The sequence below is a fragment of the Pseudopodoces humilis genome, chromosome 2 (assembly GCF_049639895.1).
Source record: "Pseudopodoces humilis isolate 2021_Gansu_Grassland_sample_001 chromosome 2, ASM4963989v1, whole genome shotgun sequence".
Lineage (NCBI taxonomy): Eukaryota > Metazoa > Chordata > Aves > Passeriformes > Paridae > Pseudopodoces > Pseudopodoces humilis.
This window is the reverse complement of record NC_142201.1, coordinates 94,790,875-94,814,657: the sequence shown is the minus strand read 5'-3', so window position 1 is coordinate 94,814,657 and position 23,783 is coordinate 94,790,875. Positions and strand designations below refer to the sequence as shown.

The 23,783-nt window shown below is 40.7% G+C and overlaps 1 protein-coding gene across 1 annotated transcript; it reads left to right on the top strand.

The window, feature by feature from the left end:
* Positions 1 to 274: 274 nt before the first annotated feature.
* Positions 275 to 23,496, top strand: TOMM70 (translocase of outer mitochondrial membrane 70). Its single transcript, XM_005523951.3, has 12 exons — positions 275 to 523; positions 8,746 to 8,919; positions 10,031 to 10,157; positions 12,689 to 12,798; positions 14,116 to 14,264; positions 15,390 to 15,597; positions 16,191 to 16,325; positions 17,504 to 17,611; positions 18,716 to 18,832; positions 19,671 to 19,768; positions 20,298 to 20,420; positions 21,362 to 23,496. Exons 1-12 carry the CDS (start codon positions 275 to 277, stop codon positions 21,513 to 21,515), a joined length of 1,752 nt encoding a protein of 583 aa, XP_005524008.2. The 3' UTR covers positions 21,516 to 23,496.
* The last annotated feature ends 287 nt before the right edge of the window (positions 23,497 to 23,783 follow it).

Here is a 23,783-nt window from a genome sequence, read left to right as displayed (position 1 = left end):
CGTGTAAGCGGCTCAGAACGCCTTCCGCACGCATCACCCCGGCCCCGAGGTCACTCTAGCGTAGTTTGCCTGGGAGCTCCCCCGCGCCCGGCCCCGAGTCCGGCCCGGCCCGGGCTCCCTCACGGCGGCTGCGGGTGTCCCTCCGCGCCGGCAGGGGACGCTGTGGGCGGGCGGAAGCGGCGGCGCTCCCTCGCCCTCCCGGCGCGCCCCGCGTGTCCGCTGACCCTCCCTCCTCCTCCTCCTCCGCCTCCTCCTCCTCCTCCTCCCGGGCGTCATGGCCGCCTCGAAGCCCGTGGGGGCACCGGGCGGCGGCGGCGCCGCCGGGCTGTCCCGCTGGCAGCTGGCGCTGGTGCTAGGCGCGCCCGTCCTGCTGGGCGCCGGCGCGATCTACCTGTGGGGGCGGCGGGCGGCGCAGCGCGGGAAGGGCGCGAGCGAGCGGAAGACCCCTGAGGGGCGAGCGACCCCCGGGCCCGGCGGCGAAGGCGGCTCCGGGCAGCCCGACGGGCCCGGACACGAGGAGATGGTGAGCGGGGAGCGGCGCCGCCCGCAGCGGCGGCAGGGGCCGGGCTGGCCGCGTGGGGAGCCGGGGTCCCGCTGCCGGCCGGGCCGCCCAGAGCAGCGTGGGGATGCCCGGGCTACGATCTGCGGGCGGCAGGGCCCGACAGGCCGCTGTCCCGGCCCGGAAAGCGGCTGTCGGGGTGCCAGTTCCGACCGAGGAGAAGGCGTGTGATGCGATGGAGCTCGGGTGAAATTCTGGTCGTGCTCTGCGTGACACTCCCGGCAGGTCGGAAGGGCCCACAGTGGGTCATCTGCTCCAGCCTCCGGGGTCGAGCAGGATCATTCCAGAGCACATTGCACAAAATTGTGTCCGGGCGGTCTGGAATATTTCCAGTGAGGGAGACTCCACACCCTCTCTGAACAACCTGTTCCAGTTCTCGGTCACTGCACGTTAAGGAAGTTCTTCCTCATGTTTAGGTGGAACTTTTGTACATCCGTTTCTGCCCATTGCCTCTTGTCCCATTGCTTAGCACCACTGAGCAGAGCCTGCACCCAGCCTCCTGACACATTTCCTCCAGGTGGTGATAGATATTGATGAGGTCCCCTCACAGACATCTCTTCTTAAGGCTGACCAGGCCATTCTCCTTTCGGTTTTGCTCCTATGAGAGATGCTCCAGTCCCTTATATCACATTTGTCAGCCTTGGCTGGACATGCTCCTGGCGCTCCATGTCTCTCTGTGGTCAGCCTATGTGACCCACTGAGCTCTTAGCCATACATTCATGGCTGCAGTTCTGCCCTTGCCACAAAGGGATTGGGAATAGTTTGTTCCAAGATCAGGCATTGCCAGATGCATCTTCTCATGAAGTGTCTGAGCATGGATCTGTGCTGCTGAGGGGGGGAACGTACCTCTGCCTCTGAGGTCTAGAATAGCTTTTCCTCCAGGAAAACTATTTTGAAAAGGAAGTCTGTGATCTGTTGTGTGGATACAGCAGAGTGGAAAGAAAACACAAGATCATTTTAAGGTGGAGTATGTTCCATGAAAATATAGAAGCCACACAGTTTGTGCAGCAGAGACTTTAAGGTGTAGAATTTGCCTGAGTAGGCTTCCCTCAAAACATACATTTATCCTGTTGTAAATTAATGTTCTGAGAACTTTCAGATAAAATGATCTGTGCAAAAACTCAAGGACAACATGTTAGATCGGAGACCAGGTCGGATCCATGGATCTCTTGTATATCTGTATTTGAAAAAATGTCTCTAAGATGCACTTTCTGCACATCTGCAGTCCCAGATGTACCTTGCCAGTCAGGCAGCATTTCTGAGGTGTGGTTGCAGTTGACAAGCGTGCTTAAAGTAATGGATTTGACAAATTGATTTGAGAGAATATCCCATATTGCATTTTCTTCTCCTGTTCTTGTGTATCACCCAAAATTTTTTTGAACTGTCAGACAGTTTAAGCTTCCCATCTGAAACGATCAGGAGAGAAAAAAAAATCACCTCTCAGACGCTGGCAAAAGTCAGTTTTATCCTTGGTGGTTTGAGTGATGAAGATTGACGCGCTTGAGCGGGCAGTGGCAGCCACGAATGGGAGTGGTGAGGAAGGTGGCAACTTCCCCAACTAGTGAATCATAGCTGCTCTCGGCATTCCTGAAAGCACAGTAAGTTGTAAAACCTATGCTGGACCTAGAGGCAGTTATTTGAATGCAGTGATTTGTTCCTTCCTGGGCACCAAACAGTACTGACCAAGTTGTGTACAGAGGACAAATTCAGACTGTTTACTGTGGTAGCTTTGGCTCGTGGCTGCAAGCAGCATCTGGTGTATTTATGGGAGTGCGCTTGCTGCGTTTGAGCTCTGTTTTGCAGGTTGTTCATGACCTTTGTCTTGCTGCAGTGACTTCCCTGTTAGTGCGTTCACTCTGGGTGTCTTGATTGTGTTTCTGAATTCCAGCAATATCCCGGGGTTTGTAGTCATTGTGCAGTTGTAGGAAGGAAGCACTTAAAAACATTTAAAATACTTACATAGCATTTGATTTAAAAGACTGTGTGTTGCTCCACAAATTGAACTACCAGAAGGCTCTGTGCATTTAAGAGTCAATTGAAAGGTATGACCTGATGCAAAGTTTCTTGAAGAGTATCACTGCTTACACTGTAAGGAAATGAGAGATACTGCTTAGGAAAGCTGCAAAAGTTATCAGATTTGATTGATTACATGAGATAATTGTCTAGCTGGTCAAAATATGGCTGCATCAGAAAAATAAATGTCTGCAAATATCCATTACTGCTTTGTGTGTGTGTGCAGGATTGTCTTCCTGTTACTCAATCCAAAGCAATGATGCCATGTAGATTTCATGTATCCTCTCATATTTTATTAGTTATAGATATTAGTGATAAGACCCGTGATTAAAAATACAACCACTGCAGATGCTTCACTTGTAAGACTGCCTGTATTGTATTAATCTGCCTTTCTAACATGATGGGGTATTTTTTGAAACTCAGTTAGATTTCACATACAAGTCTGCACAGTGAATAAGAGCCAGTAATTTCACAGTTGAAATACAAGAGGAAAATCTTTTGGAAAACACATAGGTCAGTAATGAATCTGCTACCAACAGCTGTGTCAGCTAAATATCTTTTTTTACTCATAGATGTAACTTAGGACTTATAGTTTTTTGTGCTTTTCATTAAAACAGCCCCTTTATCCATTTGATGTCCTGGTCACTGTTTCTGAAGACACAACCTTAAATTTTTTTTCTTTGTTCTATAAAAATACGTAAAGTCCAACATCTTCCCTGTTCTTTATTCAGACTTGCTACTATTTTGCATGCAGTTCAAGCTTTTCTTTTACCTGCTGCACAGGCCTCACATTTTTTTCCCAGGCTGTGTCTGCACCAGAGGATCAATGCACTGGCCAAGTGTGTGATCTGTGACTGACATTGTGTTGGCAGAAGCCCTTAGCACAGGTGCTATATTGGGAAGGATGAACTACTTTTGAGATTCCTTCTCCTGTAAGCACAGCTCCTTAACAGTATAGTAAACTGGTATTATTGGACCAGTTAAGTGGTGACGATAAAACTGCATCTATGGATGGCTCAAAGGTTGTAAAGCCAAATTGCATCTGTTAATGACAGTTGTCATTGTTTCTCATAATTTAGATGGAATGTGTTTGAGTCACTCAGTAGTAGTTGCTTTTTAAGTGCTCTCCTGGTTTGTGGGGAGTATTGAATAACTAAAACACGGAGTGCTTTGCATATATTGTTTTAGTTGGTGCCCAATTGTTTAATTTTTTTTAATACTTATTCCACAATAAATTCTTAGCAGGTTTTATACTCTCCTTGTCTTACAGGAGTGAGCACTGGTTGGTCAGTGAGGTAATGTGTTGGTTGCTTCAGTATTTTTTTCCTCTGAAGTTGGAATCAATTCCTTTTGCAGCTCTGTGATAGTCCAGAACTGACCCCTTAACTCTTTCAGCAAGTTCACAGGTAACCCTGTGTTTGGTGTGAGAGGAGATCATCTGGGTGGCCTTGTGTATTGCAGACAAAGCTATCGGGATCCACAGCAGTTCCCTGTCTTCACACACTTTCCTGCGAGCTGGGTACAGTCCTTAAGTACAGTGATGGGTGAACGTGACAAACTTCTCAGCCTTTGTAGTGCCACATGTCAGGATCTGCAGCCAACTAGTGTGGCTTCTTTCCAGAATCTGTTTTAGTAGCAATTGCTGAACGCTGCCTCTCACTGCCATGACATTGGATCAGGATATGAACTAATGCAGCCCCTTAGTCTAGATACACTCATGTTGGTACTTACTCTAAACTGATCTAAGCAAAGTAACTAAAAAGTAATTTCTGTTGTACTGTGCACCTGTTGCTTAATAAATCTCACTATCAACATACTGTAAGCCTTCTGTTTTGTGCTAACAGGAGTGGACAGGTGTAGAAAACTCCTAAATATGTGTACAATACCAGTAAAACAATTGTTAGATTCTTGGCTTGTTCATGGAAGGTGTGGATGGCAAATTCATTTAACAGGAAGGTGACTGACTGAGAATATTGTGAATTTGTCCTGTAAACTTAGTTTTGTTTTTTCTGAGTGTAATATATCCTTGCTTATGCTTTTAATTTACTTCTAAAGCTCATGTAAACATAATTTTTCTCATATTGGTTTTAGTGCTAAAGAGACTGTTAAAACCATTTACATTCAGTTAATGCCTTTGTTTGAAAAAAGACCTGAGATGAACCTTATTAAAAAAAAAAAAAAAAAAAATTAGTGGAAAGATAGGTATTCAGAAAAGAACAGGATTTTTTTTTCCTGGTACCTCCTCTTATTAAGAGGGTTCTCTCACTTGGAAAGGACGAAAAAGAGGTCTAGACCAAGGCTTTATTTTTCTGCAGGTTGAATTAGGATGGCTGAAACAGTAGTCACCCTCCATGTCATCTGTCAGACAAGGGCTCATGGAAATCCTTTTCATCCAAAAGAAAATGCTGAAACTCTCTGCTCGTACTTCCGTTGTGAATCACTGTCATCATTGGCTGGCAGGAAATTTCTTGTTCTGCTTTGAATAACTGTGTCCCTCAAATGTATAAGATTCTGAACTGTGAGTTTAACAATATTGCCATTGCTGGGAGTTACTAAGCATTATTATTCTTGCAGCTGGCAGACTGTTGCTGTTAAGTTGCTGTTTGCATGCAGTTTCTGAACATTTTGTGAGGAAGGCACATTTGCTGAGGCTAAAGTAGAAGTCAAGACAATTTTGTCAATGTTGTCTAGTCTTTAGTGAGTTACCAATCTTCATGTTCAGGTACCTGGATAACTGATAACTCAGTTTCACAGATGTCCTTTGGCTTAAGCTCTGTTCTAAGATGTGTTAACAAACAGTTGCTGAAAGCAGTCCTAAGTACTGAGATGTTATTTTTTGTAGCTACAAATAACTTCTGAGTTATTTGTTTTGTTGAGCTGTTACGAACTTACATTCATTTTATTGAGCTGGTTTGGTTGTTGCACAGTTTCTTTGGCCAGAAGATGACAAACTGGACAGTTTTTCTTGCTCTGTATGGACGTTCACCTCGGGGATAAGTGTGCCACATAGGATGGCAATGGGTCAGGTGAGGAGAAGCAGTGAAATTGGAAAATAATGTCTAGAATTATTACTTTGGTAAGAAAATGGAAGAATGAGGCTTTTGATTACTTGTGCATGAGGTACATGAAGTTTGTTTGCATAATCAGTTTCTTATGTATGCATCTTCTGTATGTCCAGTGTAGCAATTGAGAAGTATTTTTAAAAATATGCTTAAAAATTTTGTAAGGGTTAAATTTAGGGCTTTACACCCCTTCAAAAACTGATGTTATATGAAGAATTGATTTTCATATTCCTATTTGAGCTATCACAAAAAGGTATTGCAGCATATAATGTGATGTGACTTCTTTAATATCTTTTTTTTTTTTTTTAAATAGCTACCAAAAACCTCCAAACCAACAACAACAAAACACCCCTACCAAACCAAACAAAAACATGTATTGAATTTGGTGGTGTTTTGGGTGCATACTGAGGGCTACAGCAGAGTACTTCATGTAAGGGTGCAGAGATAAAACATGTCAGAGGAAACAGTCTAGTTTAAGACAGCATAAACAAGTTGATTTCTTCCTTGCCTTGGGCGCTACTGCTGACTTTATTGCATAAGAGCATGTTATGCTCTAAGTTCTGACTCCTTACCCCCACATTTCTTGCCTCTTGCAATGGGTGCAGCAGGGGGTAACCATGGACTCCTCAAACTTTCCATGATTCATCTCTGTATGATAGGTTGTGTGGTCTTCGACCCTGCAACTGTTACTAAAAGTTTACTCAACATTACAGAGTTACTGATTTTAATGACTTCGGTGTCATGTCTGTAGTCTCTGAAGTTTTTGATCACTGTTGTGTGCATTTTGTAGGATTGTCTGAAGGCTTGATGCTTCCCAAAAGCCAGCAGAGCACCAGTGACGGCCCAGCCTACATACAGTTCCCACACCTGACACCAGAGCAGCCTTTGTACTTGGGTGTTATCCAGCAGTCCTCATCTGTAGCTTGTGCCTTTACTCCAGGTCTGTGGGGCAGGGCTCTCAGAGGATGGAGCCCACGGACTGCTCAGCCTGGGGCACATGCTGGGATAGGAGATCTTGGGCTGAAGCAATTGGTAGTGATCATAGCGTAGTAACCTAGCTGCAGTTAGGCTTAATCTCTGCAGTCTTAAATCATTTTCACGCTGGGAACACATGTATGAATGTAACAACATGTGTTTTTCTACCCAAGTTAATAGCAACAGTACTGAATTTTGCATTTTTAATGTGGTTTGCTCTAGAAATGCACAGGGGAAAATTCAAGCTGACTTGCATGCATTTAAGTTTGCAGCATATGGATAGCCCTAACTTTTGTTAAAAGAAAAGCGTTGTTACATTTGGGGATAAATTTAGGATAGATTCCAAATAAATTTAGTCTTTTGAGACTGTGCTTAAGTTTTAAAGAAACAACTTATCAGATACAGAGTTACTTGTTTCTCAGTAAAAATAGTTGCTATTTTTTGCTTAGAGTTCCACAGAGTTGCACCCTGTGTATGGGGTGAAATTAATAATATTTTATCAAAGTAAATTTGAAGCTTTACAATAGAAAAATCTGAAAGCCTTGCAGATTGCCTTGTCCTGTGAACAATAAAGATGGTACAGATTAATTTCCTGTGAGCCCAGTGGATTAATGACTTGTGAGAGAAGAGCTTTGCTGGCAGTAGGGATATTTAAGAAATTCTCTCCCTTATATGGTTCCACTTGTAAGTCTCCCCTTAGGAGAATGCCTCTAAGATACTTCTGTTCTATTTGGATGCCTACTTTTATGTAGGAACTGAGGCTAGTACACATTATCTGATTCTATTCTTCCAGGATAGGGATATAGGCCTTGAAAGACAGGTTGTAGAGCAAGTCCTGGCTTCCCCTCGAGTTTTCAGTTTTAAAGTAAATCACTTTGATGCAAAAAATGATCAGGTTGGAATGAAAAGAGCAGACATTGAGGGGAATGGGCAATTGAAATGCAAAGTTGCTTTCAAATTTGTAATACAGCTGTCTGGTTGTCTGTATCTGTTCACTTTGGCCCTGGCAGTGGATAAGTGGGTAGAGGAGGCAGAAGTATATTCAAAGAGCAGCAGGGACAATTCCCAGCAAATCCTCAATGATCTGAAGTGCAGGTGATATGTAGTGAATCCTGCAGCTGTTGTTAAAGGCACTCCTGACCCCAGTCTGTAGCTTTTCACTTCTCAGAAAGGTTGGTAGAATGACGTGTGTGCTCATACTTCTGTTCATTTTGGTCTGGCAGAACTGCCCCAAAACGTTGTCCATGAAGCAAGGTTGTGACAGAGAAGCAGAAATCCAGAAAATCAGTGTTAGAATCTATTGCAGCTCTTATTTGAATGTGGGTCATACCCCTTTGGTAGAGAGAGCATTTTTATGTCTGATTCCTTACAAACCACAAGATTTGATAACTGATTTGTAAATCCAGGGGTTTCAGATAGTTTCAGTGTTAGTTTCTGCAGAAATACAGGTCATCGACATGTGCAGAACATAAAGGTGCATTTAGCAGGATCTCAGGCCAGTCAGCAGTTTCCTATCCCCTGATAGTGATGGTGATGGTCCAGTACTTGTCACTGTGTGAAGCAGAGTATGTGAAGCTGTAGAGGAGTCAGCTATAAAGTTGATTTTCCCGGTGTATGAAAGGCAAACCAGCTTTGGTTTCCTCACAGGTTTTATTTGTCTTGCTCAGTAGGTCTTTCCACAAAGTGTTTTCCATATTTAATTCATAGTCTGATGAATCGCCTCTGGTCTTACAGGCTGTATGTATTTCAGAAGGAAACTCTTGTGTTTGAATTGCTTGAGGGCTTTGTTGTCTTTTCACATTTAGCCTTTGGAGAAACAACTTACCTCATTGGTTCTTCTGATTGCCAGCCATGTAAAAGATTACAATCTGTTTAGCTTTCCGAACAGAAATCACTGCATTGTTTATTACCATTGTAGTGAATCTTGTGAAAAGGTTGTCTCCTATCTGATACACTTGCAAAAGAAAATTCTTGTGTGTTTCCAGGAATTGAAATCATTGTGTTTTTTTCAGAAGTCTGGGCTACAATTCACAGCTCAGGTCCATTTTTGTATCTTTGAAGATGAGCCCTAAAGTGCATAGCTTGTGTGCTGTGATGCCTTTTTAATTTGAGCTGACCTCTCACTTTCTTTTTCAGAGTCCTCTTGGTAGAGCCCAAGCAGCCAAGAACAAAGGAAACAAATACTTTAAAGCAGGAAAATATGAGCTAGCTATTCAGTGTTATACTGAGGCTATCAGCCTGTGTCCTCCTGAGAAAAACCTTGATCTTTCTACCTTCTATCAAAACAGAGCTGCTGCCTATGAACAACTGGTAAGAAATTAAAGATAATTATGTGTTTATTGTAAAAAGTATCACTATCAGTTTTGTATTTTGTGACTTTCATCCACTGAAAGGTCCCAAGTGATAACATCTGCTGCTTTCACAAGAAGATGCTGTTGCAGCTTTTTTCAGCTCAGTATACTTTTCTACATATAAATAAAATTATTTTCTCTTAACTACACTCAGTCTATCTTATGTAATTCACATGCATCCTGTTTTTCCAAGACAAAGTTTTAATTTCTTATTCTCTGGAACAATTTTCTTGTATATGAGTTGATTTTATTTCTCTCTACTTGACTATTTAATCATGAAAGAAAGGCGAAAGGCCAAATATTTTGGAAGGGTGCTACTTCAAAATTTAAACAACAAAATCATTGAAATCCTAGTAAAGGCCAAGACCTAAATTTTGCACATGGGGAAGTAACATTTACTCGACAGCTGAGTATACTTGGTGTTATTTTAGAAGTCAGCCAGTGTTGCTTATTATGGTATGATGGATTTGCTTATGAGGTCGAGTTGGTGAGCAGTATAAAGGAGTGGAAAAGTTGGCTTTGTACAGTCTGAAGTATCAAGTGAGAGACTGTACTTACATCTGGTGTTAGATTTAGTTCTTGTCTAACACAAATTAATGCCATAATGAATCCCAAATATATGTGGTCCCTCCATTAGAAAAGTCTGTTTTGATAAACTGAAATAACTTGAAAAAAAACCAAAAAGATTTTATCACTTCGGTAAACTTGTTTACTTCTATTATATTTCCATCTTTTTTTCTTCTAGTTGTTTTACACCAGTCTTTCAGTCCCAATGTTACCTCCTGCAAGCGTCTTTGCATCAACTCATTATGTTCTTCCATGGGATTTGTACACTGTCTGGTGTAATATTTTGTAGGAATTCTGTGTTGTGTGGCTTTTCTGGTGCAGGTGGTTTGCAGTGGTGCCCAGGCAGTTTCTCCCTGAGGCACTTGCAGAAGCAGAGGCAAGCAGGGAGAAGCAGAGTCCCGGGAGCCACACGCTGTGTACGCGTGACCCTGGAGCTGGCTGTGGGAAGGCAACACAGGGAGCTGAGTGGGGCCCCTCTCACTGTGTTGTTTTTCTGCCCACAGCAAAAATGGATAGAAGTGGCACAAGATTGTACAAAGGCTGTTGAGCTTAACCCTAAGTATGTCAAAGCTCTCTTCAGACGTGCAAAGGCCCATGAGAAGCTAGACAATAAGAAGGAATGTTTAGAAGGTGAGTGGCTCATGCTGTGTATACTTAAAAGTGGAATTAGCTCTGCTGCTTTGGAGAGCTTTGGAGATGGCAACTTCTGGGAATACTTTGTTTTTACTTCTGTAGCTACAGTAATACAGAATTATGTATTTAAAACCAATCATAGCTTCTGCAAATACATATTCTTCTTCTGTCAGAAGAAACCTTTTCACATTTCTCAAGGTCTCATCTGCTCACATCTGAAATGACTGCTGAGAAACTGATGCTACTGTAGCAACTCAAGGTATTCTTTTTCCAGGAAACTCTTTAACTTTAGAATAGAATTCATCTAACATGATGAGTGGATAACCAGGACAAGAGTTGTTCTATTTCCACGCAGTAAAGAGACTTTCTTCTTCTCTGTTTGTTTTAGAGAAATTATACTACTACAGAAATGAGGGTGTTTTTGCAGGTTGAGGTACATGGTCAGAAATAAAACTATTGCAGTAATTTAAATGCATTGGACAGTTATTAGAGGGAAAACAGCTTCAGTAGCATTTTTTTTCTGGTGTATAGCTTATGAAAACCAGAACAGATTGATTTTTTTTTTTTTTTAATATTAATACTTTGTATTCAGAAGAAATTACTGTCAAATGTCCTTCCAATGCTACTCCTAAACAGAATACATCTTGAACTGTCAGGAAGATGTCACTGGGAAGCCATGGAAATTAAGAACTACGGGTCAGATGTGTTGTCTCATGGCACTTTTGAGCTACAGTACACTGCTTGAAATTACCCATATGGATTTCATCAAGTGAAATAATTCCTGCTGATACTAGGTTAAAAGACAAATGAAATTTTCAGCTGTGCTCATTATCAAAGAACGACAGAAAATAAGGCAATACTTTGGCAGACTTACTGTTAAATCTTACTGTTAAAATTAATTTCATTATGTGTAACAGCTAAGAATTAGGTCTGCCAAATTAGAAGGTAAATTAGATGTGGAAATTTTATCTATCTGTTTATCTCCTGGCAGAATGCCTTTATGTCCTTTAAGACCATAGTGACTAGAAAAGAACAGCTTCGTTCATTAGTTCACTTCTTTGCAACCACTGTGTACCAGCTGCACTTCCAGAGTGCTGTAATAAAATCTAAACCTTATGTAGCTGCCAGGTGATAAAAGCCCCAGGAAAGATCAAGTGTTCCTGTGACAGTAGGACTGTTTTAAATATAACTTCTTTTTAGTGTTAGTAGTAGTAGTAATGCTAGTGACAATTATTTTCAGCCTTGATTTGTATTTATTTTTTTGCTTGCAGTTTTTTCAGATCTGAATCTTTCTTGCTTTTTTTTTTTTTTTTTAAACTACACTGTTTTTTTGTAATCCTGCTGCTTTTACCTACCAACCACATATGGCCAGTAAAATTCTAGGAAGGGTATGCCCATGTAGTGAAGGAGAGCAAAACCAAACAAACTTCAAAACCCCAGCCACTTCCAGCAGAAATCTCCTGCTGTGATCCCTGGCAGTACAATTTGGGAAGATGTTGCTGCTGCAGCCAAGCGTGGAGTGCAGCAGTCTTTGGGCAGAGCATGTCCGCTGGGTTTGTATAACATGTTCTTTCTGAGGGTACCATATTTTCCCAGGGACTCTGATGTGCTTCCTGACCATGCCAGAGGTGCAGGGAGTTTCTGTATAAGTGATGATTTAATAGTCCCTCTAGCAGTATAGAATTAGAGAAATATACTAAAACTCCAGGGCAAGACATTTATTTACTTTACAAGTATATTCAGACAATACACTTGAATTTCAAGTCCAGGCTCTGTTCATCTTCACTAATGTTTAAATGAAAACAAAACAGGGAAAACCCATGGTAGCATTGCATTAAGTGGAGGATCCAGAGAAACTGTGTGGTAAGAATGCATTTCACACTGGGAAGCTTCACTCGGGCAGCTGTGGGTTAACATTTGCAGAGGTTTCTTTCTCTGTGTGAATGAGAGCCATGTGATAGGGGCTGGCACTTTAAATAGGCCAGCAAGGTATTTCTCCTTGCTCCCTTCCAAAGTCATGGAGGTGAACAGAAAAATTTGAGATAGAATTCAAGTGGATTTCTTAAACTGAGGTGTAAGTGAGATGTGATGGGACTGAATGTGAATTTTAGAAGTAGAAAATAAAGACCAGTCACAGAAGAGAAGCTGTGTTAGCACTTTCAATGTGACCGTTGTATGAACATAATTACTCTCCTCAAAGTTTCAAAATGGTGAAAGCCTGTGATAGAGGTGTTATTATGTTGATTTAAGTGTGTTTTTCTCTAGATAAAAACATAAACAGAAAAATAAATGTAATTTCTTTTCATTCACTGTCATGAAGTCCTTTTATCTCAGGAAGATAATTTTGGATACAAATTTGTGTCTTGAAAAGTACAGTAAATATAGCAAACTGGAAACAGAGGCTTTTGCCTGAGAACAGGATGTGTATTAGTTTGGCAGTGCCTCATTGTACTCAGTGGCACATTTTACAGTGTACTTCAGTGACTATCAGAATTACTTTAATCTCACTTTTGTATGTTGTTTCCTAGATGTCACTGCAGTCTGCATTTTAGAAGCCTTCCAAAACCAGCAAAGTATGTTATTAGCTGATAAAGTTCTTAAACTCCTTGGGAAAGAAAAGGCCAAAGAGAAGTACAAGGTAGGACTTGTGATATTGCTCACTAATGGTTATTTCACCTGACCAATTGTTGAAAAGTCAGTTGTTGGCATGCTGTCAGTTGTTGTAAACAAGTCACTGTCTTTATCAGCTCAAGTGTAAGAAGCAACACAAACTGGTTTCTACAAAGCTGCTATTGTACCAGTGTTATTTTCCTTTGGGACCTCTCCAGAGTTTTTGGAACCTCAGCAGGGAAAAGAGATGTACTTCTAGCAGTTGTTCCCCTTTAATAATGAAATTTGTTATGACATTCAGGAGACACCCGAAGTAGGTGTGCTGCCCTATGTAGGGCTTTTCTGAACTTGCAGCTTCATGGAAACTGGGTGGGTTGGAACAGACATCTGTGCATGAATGGTTGGAAACTGCAGAAGAGAGAACTGTGGAAGCAAAGGGGTAGCCAAGAGCAGTGATTTTAAGTGTCTGTAGGTTTACAAAAAGGTTGGGACAGATATTAACACCTTCTTGGTTATTATTAAAGCATTTTTGCTTGTGCTTTGGATGATGGTTGAAGTACTGAAATCCCGTGTTGGTTTTGAGATGCTGAATTTCTTTCCTACAGAAATTCATGTAAATGTGTAGTGTAAAGAAAAAATAGTGATATGAGTGGGGTGGATGGAAGATAGGTGTGCTTCAGAGGAATGCATTCAGTGTCTCTCCTGCAGGAGAGATTGAATCGTAATTCTTGTGTGCAATTTATTTTAAACAAGAAATATTTTTTTGGCTGTAGAAAAGATCCATTACCTGAGAGGTGTTACTTCTGGGACTTGAAGTAAAATGTGTGGTATCTGGGCCAAGTTCCACACAGAACTAGGGTATTGCCTCATTAGTCTCCCTCCATTGTAACAATGATAGCAGCTTCTCTTGGACAAGTTGGAGAAAAGAGAAAACTGCCATTCAGAATCTGCTTAAATTTAGGCTCCTGCTTAAATCACCAGCTTGCATTTTTCACCTCGTTTATGTGCACACTTTAGTACATCTACCCAATGTCTTATGATATCCTAAGAGTCCTTATTTCTAGCCGCATATGTGGAAAGATAAAATCTCCCTCCTCCCCAACATTCTCATCACTTTGTTTTCGCTAGTGGTGGGTATTGCATTGTGATCTGAAGCTTAAAGAATCCCTAAACATCAAAATGGCAAATCCAAAACATCAGGCTATCAAATGAGATGGTGAAAGTCATACATTGGTTCTTCCATCAGTTTCTTTTTAATAATCATATCTGCTGTCCATTTCCATCTTTACCATCTGATCTTACCATCTAATGACTTGGAATTACTCTTGGAATTTCTCTGTTTCAGAATCGGGAGCCTCTGATGCCCTCACCACAATTCATTAAATCCTACTTCAGTTCTTTCACAGATGATATAATTTCCCAACCTTTGCTTAAGGGTGAGAAATCAGATGAAGATAAGGACAAGGAGGGAGAGGCTTCTGAAGTAAAAGAAAAGTGAGTGTACAGTACAGTTGGGAATTGTTTGGTACTGGAATTAAATTTTCAGTGATTTGAGCATTCTGCTCAGTGTAACATGCTGCTGTTTGTGTAGTACTTAGCATGGAGATTCCTTTGATACAAATGATATCAGTATTGCAAGTGAAAGCTTAGTGAAAGCTGACTGGCTAGTTCCAAACTTGCACTAAGCAGAGGAAGGACAATGAGAATGGGAAAATATGCTGAATATTTACTACAGTATCACAGTAAATCATAGGAGATGGAAGAACTGGAGAGGGCTGAACGATGCTTCGGGGGAAAGGAATAGTTTACAGTGAAGGAGGATTTCCAAGGAAGAGAGCAAGTTAGCCTTTGGACTGGCAGGGAGAAGATGAGCTAGGAAAAGGGGATTTTTAAATGAAAACATGCATTTACAGCAACTGAGGCTGAAAGGGTATTTTATCTTTCTGGAATCAAATTTCCCATTAATGAAAAGTTTGTTCTGGCATAGAAAAACTTGGTTTTGTGGTTTTGTTTTGTATTTTTTTAATTGGAGCCTGAGCACCACATAAATGGTTCTTTAATTTACTATGCTACTTTCCAGATTATTTTTGGAGGATAGCAGTCCTGTCAGTTTGGAAACCATTGCAAACAGCATTATGATTTTTTTTAAAGTAAGAATGTCCTGATCTGCAGGCAGATTCACCGAATCCAGGACACAGTTGAGAACAAGGCAGTGCTGCAATTTTTTACTATTAAATAATTTCTTCCACATACAAGCTGCACATTGCTAAGTTTAATATTACACTTTCCTGTCCATGAATTCCATCCTCTTGTTTTAAACCAGAGATTATTGCTGTTTTTCATGTAAAAAAAACCCTCAAGGGACAAATGAAGCTCACATTCAAAATGTTTAAAACATTTTTCTTCTTTATTTCCAATGTAATTTGGCCAGTTTTTGTGTAAATTGTTTTCCATCTAAGATGACTCCATCCAGGAATGGATGTTCCAATGGGACTATGCTGGTGTTGTAAAAGTGTAGCACAAGTTAGTATTTGTAATGATTTGATGAAACATCTGAATGGAAATTGCAGTGTTTAGTGAATGCATGTATATATACAACTGTTCTTACATCATTTACAGCTCTGGCTATTTGAGAGCAAAACAATATATGGAAGAAGAGAACTATGACAAAATTATCAGTGAAAGCACAAAAGAAATTGAAGCAAAGGGAAAATACATGGCAGAAGCTTTGCTTCTGCGAGCTACTTTCTACTTACTTATTGGCAATGCAAGTGCTGCCAAACCAGACCTAGATCAGGTCATCAACATGGAAGATGCAAATGTGAAGGTAAGACTCTGTCACAGCTGGATTGTAGTTGGGATTGAGAAGTTAGATGATAAACTTGCAGTATACTTCAAGAAGTTGTTTGTCCAAATTTTCAGACGTATTAATGGGGATATTCTGGTTTATTTAGTCTTTTATTACTGACAAATTGTTTTTTTCAAGGGCTTGTTGATTTTTGAGAGGGCTGTACTGAATAGTGCAAAAGGTGCTAAAGGTAATAAGTAGTACAAACTAAAGAACGAGGGAAGTTGAATGAATTGGAGGCTTATCCACTCTGAAAAAGTGAAAAACCTTAATTGTACTTGCATATTCAGCTACTTCAAAAAACATTGGTGTATTTGTAAACGTAGGAATTGAGAAGGATTCTGTTGGGGGGCTTGGAAATCCACTGAGATTGAAGTGTAGGCTGACATTTTTGAAATTATGTGAGGGAGCTCATTCATCTAGGGTCAATATGAAACTTATTTCTGCTTAGAATAATCGAAACCTGGCAATGGGAGAAACTAGTCAGACGAAAAATTTACTGTGATTGTAATGAAGCCTTAAATGTGGAGAAACACTGGGGTGGCTGATGTTTCCCTGACCGTGTTTTGCAGCTGCGAGCCAACGCTCTGATCAAACGGGGCAGTATGTACATGCAGCAGCAGCAGCCTGCCATGTCCACTCGGGACTTCAACATGGCTGCTGGCATTGATCCTCAGAATGCTGATGTTTACCACCATCGAGGACAAGTAAGAAACCTTAGAGATTTGGTCCCAACACTTGGCTATTTCAGTGTATACTAAAAGGAAAAATGGTGTCATTGGAGACACTTGATACTGTTTGTGGCAGAAAAACATGAACTCCTAGTTGGGAATTTTGTGGGATAAACACAGAGTCTGTTTTGGAGGTTCAGGTCAGGCAGAAGCAGTTTATTTCTATAGCTATAGGAAAGCCCTCTATCAGTATGAACTGAGACTTACAAGTGTTGGAGCTTGTGTACACTTACAGCAGATAAAAGCTGTTCTGTGAAGGGGCCTGGATGGCAGAGCAGCATCGACACAGCAGGAAGCTTTGTTACAGTGGAGGAAACGTGTCCCTGGGAACACCTACAGCCCTGGGCTTGGATCTGTTCAGCTCATCCCTCTCTGCCTTGTTGACACTGCTGTGTTCTTGACTGATTTCTAGCCCTAGAGAAACCTGCTGCCACAGATCTGTAAGATGAATGGTGCTGGAAATAAAAAAGGAGCACAAGAACATGCCAAGAATAGGCCAAGTCATATTTATAAGGAAGTTATATTTGTAATGAACACTTCCATGGATCAAGGGTTTTTCTCCATGAATTTGTTAGATCTCTTCAGTGCTCAGAAATTAAAATGGTGCTGTGTATTGACTGAAGGGAATGAAAGTTTTCTACAGATTGAAAATTTGTGTTTCACAGTAGTTTCACAGTAAAGTAAGAGAATGATGAAGTGAAGTGTGCTCCTGTGGAGGAGTAAGAAAGTCAAAACAAAACCAAAAGACCCCCAACCCAACAAAAGAAGTTGAAATACAAGCTGGAAAAGCTGAAATATTTCAATATCCAATTAGTCCACAGATACTGGCTACAGAGAGGCAAAACAACTTGAGAAAATCTGGCATAATTTTGGAGACTGGTCATAATGCTGACATAGTGATGGCAACAGTCTAAAATGCAAGCATTCTCAATCCCTATACAGAGTCATTGCCTGCTTGTTTAAGTGGCCAGAATTTCACTGGTGGCTTTGATAATACATTATGACAGTGATTTTTAGTTATGGGTTTTGTAGCTTTCTAGACAGTTCTGCAGCTGAGCTAGAGATGAGTAACTGGCGCTAATTGAATTATCACGTAGGTGATAGTGAAGTGACAGATGAAATAGAGAAATAGGATTTTCCTTCATTCTGTCTAGCTGAAAATTCTGCTTGACCAAATTGAGGAGGCTGTGGAAGACTTTGATGAATGTATCCGGTTGCGACCCAATTCTGCCTTGGCACAAGCACAGAAATGTTTCGCTCTGGTAGGTAATGTGCTGGAGTTTGGGTGCTTTTGCTTTCAAGAGTTCTGAAAAACATTGTGTTTCTCTGGTTTATTCCAATTTAATGGGAAAGTAGGGCAACATACATCTCTGTCTTTTAATAATAAGGTAAAGGAATAATACAGCAGTTTCTTCAGTTGGAGTATGGGTTTGCTGCTTTCCTTCTGAAACACTCACTGTTCAAACAGAAGAACATTTTTCCTGTTCTGTGGGAGAGGAACAAAAACCTTGATTCTAATTGGAGCACATAAAATTGATTTTAATAAAGCTTTACTATTGTAGAAAATGGTCATCATCAAGAAATTGGAAACAAACTATTTCAAGTTAGTACAGTGACTCAGTGTGCAAGAATCTTGTCAGGACAGCTTTGCATGGCGTGAACAAAGAGGAATGCCAAGTTTGGAATTTCTAAGCATTTGAAATAGAGGGAGGCTGTCACAATTATCAGGCCTCATGACTTCCTTCTGTCACCCATTTTCCTCTCCAAGTCCAGACACTTGAACATGTGGTAGGTTCCCAAAACCAGATTTGGTAGAATGTGCAGGATTGTCATGTTCTGGAACTTAGCACAAAATCATACAATAGCCTGGGTTGGAAGGGATCTCAAAGATCATGTTGTTCCAACTCCCTATCATGAACAGGGACACCTTCCACTAGATCAGGTTGCTCAGAGTCCCATGCAGCGTGATTTTGAACAGTGCCATGGATGAGGCATCCAGAACTTCCCTAGGCACTGTTCAAGTGTCTCACCACCTTTACAATAAATAATTTTTTCCTGATACCAGTCTAAACCCGCTGTTTTTTAGTTTGAATCCATTCCCCTTGTCCTGTCACTACATGCTGTTGTAAAAAATCCCTCTGCATCTTTCTCATGGCTCCCTTCAGATATATGAAGGCCACAATTAGATCACCCAAAGCCTTCACTTCTCCAGGCTGAATAATCCCAATTCTCTCAGTTTATGCAAAATAACTTTGAATTATTACAGTGCAGGCAACTCCTGGGGAGGTGGGTAGAGGCCTGATCAGCCTTCTTTTAGTCTGGTGATGGTGTAATATTTTTCTTAATTTTTTTTTCCTTTGGAATAGTATCGCCAGGCTTATACAGGAAGTAATGCTTTGACTGTGCAAGCAGCCATGAAAGGCTTTGAAGATGTCATTAAAAAATTTCCAAAGTGTGCTGAGGGCTATGCACTCTACGCTCAGGTATGTTTTTCTCTCTAAGAAAATGCTGCATTCTTTTGTACTTTTTATCTTGGATATATATTTCTTCAAATAACAGATGAAGATTTTTGACACTGAGTTCTGAGATAAGAGAATGCTGCCCGGAATAAGCTACTTGCATTTATGGTTATTGTTGTTCTGGGGCAGAGGAAGTACAGGGAGAATTGGTGGAGCAGGATATAAGTAATGGGAGTTGAGAGTGGTTATTAGGAGACAGAGGTTATTCCTGCATGATTCCCCCCTTCCTGCATGTATGTGGCATCTCAGCTGATGAATGTCATGGATTCTCTGGGTAATTTGAGAGTCAGATGTGTGGAACTAGGGTGACATTTTTGTTCTGCTATTGGTGGCATGTAGTGGTTTAGAACAGCTGTTCAGGGTACACTTGTAACAGAGACTAATTTCTTCTCTAAGAACATACAGCTGGTTTTAGTAGGAAGCATGAGACATTCTGATTTTAAGTAGGTTGGCAATATATATGCATTTCCTTCTGAAAGAAGTATATCTGAAAAAGGAGTAGTTGAAGCTTGCAGGTACAGACTTTCAGAATGGTTTTTATTTACAGCACACAGCATGTTGCTTGTGGATCTCCCTTTACAGATGACAGTGTGGTCAGTAATCTCTGCACTTAAAGCACAGAAGCTTTCAAAAAAGCCTCAATTTTGAAACTTAACTCTGGTAACTGATGTGCCTGGCTTGCTCTACCATAAATGAACTACATCCAATCTCACATTGTCAATACAGTTTTAATTAGAATTAGCCAAGTGCAGAGTGCACGCTTTGGTTGCTTATTGACAAACAGGTTTCTCTTTTGATTCAGGCACTAACTGATCAACAGCAGTTCGGCAAGGCTGATGAAATGTATGATAAATGCATTGACCTTGAACCAGACAATGCCACTACATATGTTCATAAAGGGTATGTATTGAATTTGCAGTCCTTTTGGTCAAGAGGAGTTGGTATATTTAGATGAATCAACCTGAATTGAATGTTTATGTTTAGAAGTTTAGCCAGGAAAAATAACTCTGTGAAAGCATCTTTGTGCTCTTAAATGTATTTCTATATTTTGTCTTGACTAAGCTGCAAATAGGTTTCAGGAAAGTTTCATCAGTGTTCATTGCTAACTGAGTAGCTGCTTGAAGTATATCTGACCTTTCCTTTAGCCCTACTAGTTTCAGCTTTGCGTTGAAGTTTCTTCTTTCATAAAACAACATGTAATACGTCCTCTTGGGAAAAATTTGCCTTTCTTTAGAGTCATTAAAGCAGTAAAGTGATTTACTGAAAGAGGCTTTCATATAGGTGTTTTTAAAAGTCATGAAGTTACTAAGTTACTGTGTACCTGCATTAGAAATTAAATGCATTATACATTTGGGATGGTTTTGCTTACCATGATGAAGGTTTTGGGAGGAGTATATGAAGCCTGTTTGAAATTTTCTCTCTCTTGTAGTTTACTTCAGCTCCAGTGGAAGCAAGATTTAGACAAAGGATTAGAACTCATAAGCAAGGCGATTGAAATTGATAACAAATGTGATTTTGCGTATGAGACCATGGGAACGATTGAAGTGCAAAGGTAATGCTGAATTGCAGTGTTAAGAGTTCTTAGTTACTTCTGAAGTTACAGTAGTTCTTTAAATTTCCTCATGGATCCTAAGTCTTGAGAACTTGTCCCTGGTGTCCTGTAAGGCCAGCTCTCATCCAAAGTCCTGATTTCTGTTCCGTAACTCTCAGGTAAAGCCCTTCATTCTCCGTGGCATAATTGTGATTTATGATCTGACAGCTTTTATCACCAATTTCATACTTAATGGACAATATGCAGATGAGTCTGTGTATGCTTAAATACATCCCCTCTGCATTTAAAGTGACCTCCTTAATCATTACCTGGCTTTGTGTGTATCTGATGTTGTCCTTGGACATTGGACTGTCTGTACTGAGGGTCCTGTGCTGTTTTCTCCTGCAGCTAACAGGACTCCAGTTCACAGTTATTGGGGGAAAGAGGAATGCACTGCTACAGGGCAGTTTGTATTGTATGGCAGCTGTGCAGAGGTTTGGGGCGTAGCTGACAGTACAGTTGAGTCTCTTTTTAATATGTCTAGTCCTCTAAAGGTCAGACAGTTACACTATTGCCATACTAAATTTTGCAACCATTTCCTGTTTAAATGATGTGCTTCTGTCTGTGCAAGTTTTCCTCTTGTATACTAAGTCCTTTCAGAGGAGATGAGACTTCATTCAGTTGCCCAGCATTATCTTTGTAGTGAACTTGGCTTGGAAAACATTTTATCCTGAACCACTACCCATGGGAAGTCTCAAGAGAAAGGCTGTTTAACAGCTGTCCTAATTGCTTAGGCTTGGTAACAACTCTGAGTTTACTCAGCATCACCACAAGTTCTTGTGGTGGTTCGTGAAGTTCTCTTAAGTTATTAATGGTGGAAAGTCCCGGAAGAAAAAAGGTGTTTTAGAGATTACACGATTACTTTAGCAGTCTTAACTGGGTTAAATTTTTGTTTATTTCAGAGGTAATCTGGATAAAGCCATTGAAATGTTCAACAAAGCTATCAACCTGGCCAAATCAGAAATGGAGATGGCCCACCTCTACTCACTCTGTGATGCTGCCTATGCCCAGACAGAAGTTGCAAAGAAGTATGGATTGAAACCACCAACACTGTAAAGAAACAAGGAGGAAATGACGTTCCAAAGTGAAGTTGCCCACTTCAGCCAGCCCTAAAGACGCTGTTGCAGACCATGCTGAATGGTGGAACTTAGTTTTTTCCCGTTCGTGGTGTTGTCATTTGCTACATCTGTTAAATGTTTAGGTGTTGTGGGAGTGGTTGTTCAAGGAAGTATGCAGTGCTGCATCGTGTTCCTTCTGCAGCAAAATCCTTAGAGTGTGTTAAGGGAAATAAAGTTGCAGGGGAACCAAAGGAACATATTTTGGCCATGCAAATAAAAACTTCACACTGGTTCATTTTGGGTGATTATGTTGTGGGCGATTTTTGCTTTATCAAATAATATTACAGCATGTGGGGTTTTTTCCTGTTGATTTTAAAGGTAATACTAGTCAGTGCTGTAAAATAGGTTTCTTTTTTATATCCAATTAATCCTTGAGGGTTGATTTTAATTTTGCAAAAATTAATTTTCAAACTTTAATAATAGAGGGTTTTTTTAAGTCAGTAGATGTGAAGAGGATCCCTGTAAATATATGCAAGCATGCACAATCTTCCCTTAAATCTCCTTCCACCCTCTGCATAACTTACTTAGAAATAGTCCTGTGGCAGCTATTAGGGAATTAATTTGATAGTCCTTACTCTCACCCCAGAAAGCCCTAGAGTACTGCATAGGAGAGCTAGGAAAAAGGTTGGTTGGGGAAGGAGGTCAGGTAACACTGCTTCACCGTAGACTTTACTGGAAGAAAGAATGTATTCCTGTGCAGGAGTCCTTAATTGAATGTCATGGGAAATTGTTCTGGAGGGTTCAGAGGGACTTTCAAGAACAGAAAGCGCTGCTGGGAGTCAAACTCCAAAAGGTAAGGTCATGCTTGCATATAGTCTTTGTAATCTCTGAAGCTTTTGCATAAACGTAGCAGCTGATAGACTACCTACATTCTCTTCAGTCGCTAGAGACTGCTGGGTTATGATCTCCTTTTAAGAGCCCCTTGGCAGGATTAAGTGAGATAAGGAACAAAGCATAGGCTCGAACTTCCAATAATGGATTTGGAATCTGCACTCATTTCCTTGTTCTGTAGACCCTGTCTTGTCCAAGATTACAAATACTGTAGGAAGGAAGCAATTGTGCTGCAAACAGCAGATAGGCGAATTATGAAATAGTTTTCCTCTTGTTAGGAACTTCACAGAGGGCCCTCTTGCTTTGCGTTGATCTTTCTGGTGTGGAGGTCAGTCAATGCATCTTCCCTTTCCCTGGACTGATGTGGCTGGACAAACCTCATGCAAATGATGTAGCTTAATTTATGACACACTAGTTTGGGCTTCTTTCCATCCTGAAATCATAGATTTGTTCGTGGTGAATTGTCTAATGTGTTTAACCTTTTAAAGAAATGAATGATGCTATAGTCAAACTGTCTTGGTCTGTAGTTGTGCCACCATACAGCAGCAGCTTACATTTTCAACTTGACCTTCCTTTCTCCCAGCAACTACAGTTGAGTATTCAAATGGTGGAGAGTAGACACAAAGATTTAATTATTATTTTAGTAGCTCATTAGGTGACCTGAAATCATAGCACTGGTGTAGAATTGAAGCTATGGGAAGGTACTGGCAGCTTCTAAGGGCACTAAACATAACAAGAGTCAAATATCTCCTCCTACTTCCAATCTCTGCATCAATTACCTGAGAACAAAAATATGCCAGACTGATGAGTCCTGTTCTCTGAGGAGTTTTTATTCGCATGGCCTTACTTACATTGGCATTTTCTCCTCATCACCCCATCTGTATCCCATTCCTTACCCCACCCAATCAATTAAGGGAAAAAAGCATGTGCTGTCAATTACTAGCATTCCAAATCATCACAGACTTTTGCCTGTTCTTCAACTAGTTTGAAACTGCACTGAAAGGATGCATTGTCTGTAATTTTTTTGTAAATGACATATCACCTGTAAACTGAAAAAATAAATACTACCTTCAAGTATCTCTCTGAAATGTGTAAGAACAGGTTTCGATGAAGATGTTCTCTGCAGTGGTGAGCTCTGTGCTTGTTCTAAAGTCTAGGAAGAACTAATACTTAACTGAGTCCTTGTCATCTTCTCTCACTTCAACCTTTAAGAAAGAATGAGGAGGAGGCGTGGAATCAACAAATGCAATCTCTGCTTGGTTCTGTCACCCACAGGGGTATGGTCTTGAGAGCTGAAGATTACAGGGGAAAGGAAGTCAAGTCAGGAAGACTGGGAATCTGAGTAACTGAGATCCCATTAATGTGCGTATGCAGA

What these genes read in the sequence shown, in the direction of transcription:
- TOMM70 (XM_005523951.3), top strand. Translation starts at nt 275, where the DNA reads ATGGCCGCCTCGAAGCCCGTGGGGGCACCGGGCGGCGGCGGCGCCGCC. An exon ending in GGCCCGGACACGAGGAGATG is followed by an intron (nt 524 to 8,745) that starts GTGAGCGGGGAG and finishes TTTCTTTTTCAG; the next exon opens with AGTCCTCTTGGTAGAGCCCA. An exon ending in TGGAAGATGCAAATGTGAAG is followed by an intron (nt 15,598 to 16,190) that starts GTAAGACTCTGT and finishes CGTGTTTTGCAG; the next exon opens with CTGCGAGCCAACGCTCTGAT.